The following is a 6,000-nucleotide window of genomic DNA, read 5'->3' on the forward strand; positions in this document are numbered from 1 at the left end:
TACTACAGTTTTGTTATGAATCGTTAAGCTCACTGCCATGTATTAAACTTTTTAAATATTTTTATTCATTTTGTTGTAAGAAGAAACAAACGTTATAACAATAGTTATCGTTGGATATATATTAAATTTTAAGATTATTTTCATTAGAACCAAGTACTGGTACTAATTTACATCTACCTACTTTTAGTCGACATAATGTTTACTTTATTAATATATCTAACTAATATTTTATCGCTACAAGATTAGTCAAAACAAACATGATTTACAAAAAACTCAGTTTAATATAAAAAACGAAGTAAAAAAGGCTGTGACGAGAGGTGGAACTTAACTTTCACAAGAACTAAAACAAATGTCGAATAATTGCAACTCAAACATATAAGTTCTATGATTAAGCAAAGCACATACTAGTTGTACCGTTTCCATGGGCGGCTTTTATACTATCTTGCAGAACTTTCTCTTGTTGTTCAATAGAGTTTCCAGAAATCCTGTTTAATTATTTTTTGTCTTAATTAGTAATCACAATGTTTGATACTAACTTACTGTTCATACTCTTAGCTATTTTTTGTTTTATTACAATTTTTTTGAATTAAGTAAAACTAACTCAACAAAAAATTCATCAAGGTAGTTTCTGCAGCGATTTGCTACCAAATGAGCATAGTGAATTGGAGCGGGTAGACTGGCGTTTCTAATGTAGAGCAAGTCGGTGTTACAAAGCTGATAAGTCAAGTTTTTCAACTCATCGCTCTTGAATTGGTTTGAGTTCTCAAGAACGTGGTAATGAACAAGCTTCATTGATTGCTAAATACGAATGTGATACTTTCCATTACTCAATTTAATATTGTTGTATATTATTTTTAAAAAAACTGTTAACGTTTACTTAATTTAAGGAGATATAAAATTGTCTGTCAGCCAAAAATTATTTTAGCTCAAAAAGAAAAATTTTATTTAATTTAAAATATTTAATTTAATTCTCAACATTATTACGAATACTAACGGGGTTGGTGCCACTGGCCTGACTGCGGAGAAAAAAGTCTTGCTGACAAGGAACGCAAGCCTCGGGCACAATAGTGGTGCCAGGAGGTACTATCTTTTCTTTCTTATCCTCGTTTTTCGGATAGAAAAGTATGTTACAATGGTTCTTTTGTACTGATATGTAGGTAATACCAGGTTTTTGGTCAAACTTTGATCCTGCTAGCCTTACCTTAGAAATTTCTTCCTCGAAAACCTGGATAAGAAGTTAAGATATGATTTAAATTAATGTTGATGTATTAAAAATCACGCGTTGTATTAATGAACGAACACTTTAATTTAAAGAATTTTGACTATTTGTTAACAATTAAAATCAATTTATAACTACATGACCATTTTTGTTCTCATAACTACTAACCTTCTTATAAACACCATTCGAAAGGCCATTGCGATACACTAAAATTCTCAATGGTTTTTGTAAGCAGTTTGATATTTCCAATTTTTTCAATGCTTCTTCAATCATGTCACTAAGACTTCCGATTACCTCTTCACGTTGTGCTTGCAAACGAGCGATGGTTGCAATTTTTGACGGGTGTCTATCATTGTACGCCACAACCTTCATTTTACAATTATTTAAAAGTGTTCAAGTTTTTTTTTATACAGCTAAAAACTATTATTTGTTTTGAGTACAAGTTACAACTTCAACTTACAGTTGCAATTGAAGGTTTTCTGCCTTTTACATGGTCGTGACTCAAATGAATTCCAATTATGACAAAACCGTTATTGGATGCTGAAGATCTGTTTAAATTTGAATTAAGTAATACAATATTTTTATAGCTGTTTGACTGAAAGTTAACTGACATTTTTAAAACTTTTCTTTACCTAGATTATGTGTTAAGTTACAATAGTTTTAGTGTGTTTTTAAGTTACCCTTTAGTAGTCTCCATTACTTTAGTAGTTCCTCCAAGTTTAACGTTTATCTTTAACAAAATATTTGCCAGCGTTGACTTTTTAACTCTATCATTATTTTTCTTGTTAATTTTAACAATTGTATGAGCTTGCACACATTGCGTTGCTACTTTCAGTTCGGAATCTCCAATAGTCTTAACTGTATCTAACAAAATTAATGTGTAAGTTTAGTCACTTTTTATCGAAGTAGACAATTTTTCATATGTAGCTATTAAAGTTTAAAAAATACTTAATTAAAACTTAATCAACAAAATATCTGAAAATTCAAAAAGCTATGTTTTATAAGTTTTAATATGATGTTACAAAAAAAATATCTAATACTTTGATTTCTTAACACTTGCTTAAGTTCAACTTACTATAAACCCTTGTGTTGATTTTCTTTTCACTTGGTAGGATAACAAAAAGAAGCTGAAGTTTCTCATCAGTGCACATCTTACTATATTTATGATATTAAGTTACTGAAACTGATATTGAGTATGTTTGTTTATTATAAATTATTTTAATTTGTAACTGTTTCTTACCTAAGCATGCTTTTGATTGAGCTTAAACTACTAATGTTTAACTTCTTAACTTTACAAAGTCCACTTATAGTGACTCCAACTTCTTTTGAAGTTTTAGTTATTTCCTCAATAAATGTTTGAAGATTTTCTTCCTGTTATCAAGATTAAAATTCTCACTGTTTAATTTTTCTAAAATACTTATAAGTAAATAAGTTGCTCACGTTAATTTCGTTATTTGATTGGTTGATTTGATCAAACCACACTAAGCCCCATTCAACAATTTTTGTCCCATTAAAATAAGTTTTCAATTTACTTTTAGATTCTCGTTTCTGTAAAAGTATTGTATGTTATTTATAAGTTTTTTTTTAATTAACTTAAAAAAAACTAACACCAAACTGGAGTTTTGCTTCAGGTAGCACTTGACTGCCAATATTTTCCATCTTTTTCTCAATCTAAACAAACAGTTTAGTTAAATTAAACATAGTTTATTTTAAACATTTTATCAACTTATATCCAATTATTTGTTGAATTTTGATCGTTTTTTTAAGCATTTCTATTTTTCATATTCACGTTTGCTTTTGAGTTTACACTACTAACAATTACATATTATACTAAATATATAACTAGCTGTGTTAAATCGATAACCTTTAACTAGTTTTTAAGTAATTTATGTACTGGGTTGAATTGCTATAGACTATAAGTGTTTATAATTATTGTATAAGAAATAGTTACCTGAAATCCAAATTGTATTAAATTTTTTGATACTCTTCTATTAAACTCAGCATTTTGTAGCAAAAACTCTATCGTATCTTTACTTTCTTTGTGAGACTGTATAATTATTACAAATCATAATACAATTTAAAATAAAATTAAGAACCTTGAAATCCTCAATTTAAAAATGTTTAATTTCAAGTAGTTTTAATAGTACCACTTGGTAAATATTGAGTATAGACACAATCAGTTTTGTATACTATCTGTTTGTGAAGTTAAGTTTTTTATAGAAAGAGTCTCAAATGAAATAACGAAATGAAATAAATTAGCTATGTAGATAAAAAATCAAACTGCTTAAAGTACAAACTTGACATAAATCTTTTTCATCTTTTGTGACCAGATTGCATACTTCAAATGGAAAGCAAGCGTATTCTTTTTTCAAATTAGCTATTACGCAAGGAAGTTTTAAATATCTGAAAGTAGGTGTTAGCATTTATACTTGTCTTTATTATTTACAATTTTTATTTCAGATAAGTTATACCAAATTTGTTCTTTCATTTGAGTTTAAAATATTTCTTTAGTAGAAACACGGTTATAATAGTTTTTTTTTTACTTTTTTTTAAACTTACTGAAGATTTATTCCATGTTTCTTTTCGAAGTATTGAGTGAGTTTTACATATCTGGAACCATTCAATTCAATACATATTTCACTCAAGGGCTTGGTTGTTAAACTAATCACCCTGTAGTTTGCTGTTGACATTTCTGGATTTGCTAGTTCAACCTGTTTAAGTAAGTGATATCTTGTTTCTTGATTACTATCATTCCCGGATGGTATATAGCAACACTACAGTTTGTAAAACAATACACTGGTTTTAAGTTTTTTACTGTTGCAGTTTTAGTTTTAGAGTTTAAAACATGTTAAGTTCTTAAGATAAACTAACTCAATAAGCTCATTTTTATAAATGATTAAGTTGTAGTTATAAATGGACTTTTTGTTTAAAAATGTCTAGAAAATACTATTGATAATCATAAAACAAAAGTTTCAATTTTAACCTTTTTTCCCTGAACGATTTCTTGAAACTTTTCAAACTGTTTAACTTTTAGTCCTTGGTACAAATTGTAACGAGTTAGTCCAGTTGTTTCACAAAGAATTTCAATGAAGGGTTTAGACTTGAACAAGTTTACAGAAGATACTAAAAAAAAAACATAATTAAATCAGTTATTTATATTTTAAAATCTGCATAAACTACTTACTGTCAAGCTTATAATTCTGATTTGGCAGAATTGATTGTTTCAAGTTAATTTCCAAGCTATCATACTGTTTTAAAGTTTCTTTGTTAAGCTGTTCAAGGTTATTCTTTTTAAGTGGAAAGTACCTATAATTAATTTAAGTTAACTACCTTTTTAGGCAAAATATTAATAACTATAAAATTTAAATTCAAACATTTAAAACCTAATATTATTTGAAATGTTACAACATTATTAACAATTAAGAAAATAATTGAGCTTTAAGATTGTTAAAAAAAAGTAAAAACTTTAAAACACTTTATGTAAACTTTAGGATTTTTCAGTTTTTGCTTAAACTAACAGTTTGGCAGGCATAGTTTTCATAATTGTCCTTAGAGCATCATGCAATAAACTGCTATTATAACTGTTCAAGTCTACAGTAGAGTTGTACTTCAAATTTATTACAATTTCTATTAATTTTTCATTAATGTTCACAGTTTTCTTCAGTTTTTCCAACTTTAATTACAATTAATGTTATACATTTAGTTTCAAATTATGACAAAAAAAAATTTTAAAACTAGCTGCTAGTCTATTCCAAGTACTATAAACCGTAATAAAAAAATTATTAACCAAGTTTTAATTAATTTAAGATTATTGTTTAAACAAAAAGCAACTTTTTTCGACAACTATTTTTATTCCAAATTAATTTTGTTATACTGTTTAAATTTGTATTAAATGTTGTATTCTTACAAAACAAACTAGAACTTGCATAAGTATCCAGCTGACTTGGCGTGTAAAACTTCTTATTTTTAGCATTGAAATATCCAATATCTTTGTAATTTTTTAAAGTTTTCTTTACACTTGCATCAATAATCCAACTATTATTTTCAATGTAGTTTTCACAGCTCATACTTTTTATTGACACTACATCCACTTCGTACACAAAAATTTGACACCTTTTTGAAATTCCAATTTCAATATAATTAGATTTTATCTCAATATTCTCACCAGGCATAACTTTACCTGTTAAAAGTATGTAAGGATTATCTGTATATTTCAAGACAGTAAATTTTGTTTTGAATTTTTGTATAAAAATGTATTAATTACTCAGCAAACTAGTCACCTTTATCATTCTGATTTTCTTTAACTAAGTTGTCTATGTTTTCATCAGTTTTTTTTCTAGCTTTTGGGTGAGGTATTTTTAACATTTTAGGCACCGAATTTTCAAATCCACCATTAATCATGATCATATAACTTTTTTAAATCTTGAAAATATTTCGACATGATTTTTTTTTAGTATTCAATAGTTGATCCTTTTATACTGTCTGCTATTTTAGTCCTTACAAATTGTATAATTTTTCAAGAGTAAGTTGACATACGTTAACCGTTTGTAAAGTACACAAAAAAAAGTTGTGACAAAAAGTCACTAAGGGTTTAGTCAAACACTTAGATATACTAATCTACTACTACTTTTATCATTTACAAATGTGCACGTTTAAATATTTTATTGGAGGCACAAACTTAAGTATCTTACTAAAAATTGCTTTTTTTAAATTTAGTTAAGTAGTATATGATAAATACCTTTAGAAAAAAACTACTTGATCAGTAAATAAATTTACGTTTT

The 6,000-nt window shown here is 26.9% G+C and overlaps 1 protein-coding gene across 1 annotated transcript; it reads right to left on the reverse strand.

Annotated features, from left to right (window-relative positions):
- Positions 1–315: 315 nt before the first annotated feature.
- LOC145843171 (protein argonaute-2-like) lies at positions 316–5,636 on the reverse strand. Its single transcript, XM_082950635.1, has 18 exons — positions 5,500–5,636; positions 5,146–5,399; positions 4,738–4,892; positions 4,404–4,525; positions 4,203–4,342; positions 3,779–3,930; positions 3,517–3,622; positions 3,171–3,266; positions 2,828–2,890; positions 2,660–2,767; positions 2,460–2,590; positions 2,295–2,374; positions 1,900–2,083; positions 1,680–1,767; positions 1,388–1,585; positions 995–1,225; positions 602–798; positions 316–485 (listed from the first exon to the last, which is right to left on the reverse strand). Exons 1-18 carry the CDS (start codon positions 5,624–5,626, stop codon positions 389–391), a joined length of 2,529 nt encoding a protein of 842 aa, XP_082806761.1. The 5' UTR covers positions 5,627–5,636; the 3' UTR covers positions 316–388.
- Between the last annotated feature and the right edge of the window lie 364 nt (positions 5,637–6,000).

Source organism: Thalia democratica, chromosome 1, assembly GCF_965202585.1.
Source record: "Thalia democratica chromosome 1, ktThaDemo2.hap1.1, whole genome shotgun sequence".
Lineage (NCBI taxonomy): Eukaryota > Metazoa > Chordata > Thaliacea > Salpida > Salpidae > Thalia > Thalia democratica.

Bases quoted from the DNA above. Each gene is read 5' to 3' on its own strand.
- LOC145843171 (XM_082950635.1), bottom strand. From the start codon at position 5,626: ATGATCATGATTAATGGTGGATTTGAAAATTCGGTGCCTAAAATGTTA. The intron at 2,891-3,170 runs GTAACTATTTCT...CTGTTTGTTTAG, and splicing joins TAATACAATTTGGATTTCAG to ATTGAGAAAAAGATGGAAAA. The intron at 1,226-1,387 runs GTTAGTAGTTAT...CTTCTTATCCAG, and splicing joins CGAATGGTGTTTATAAGAAG to GTTTTCGAGGAAGAAATTTC.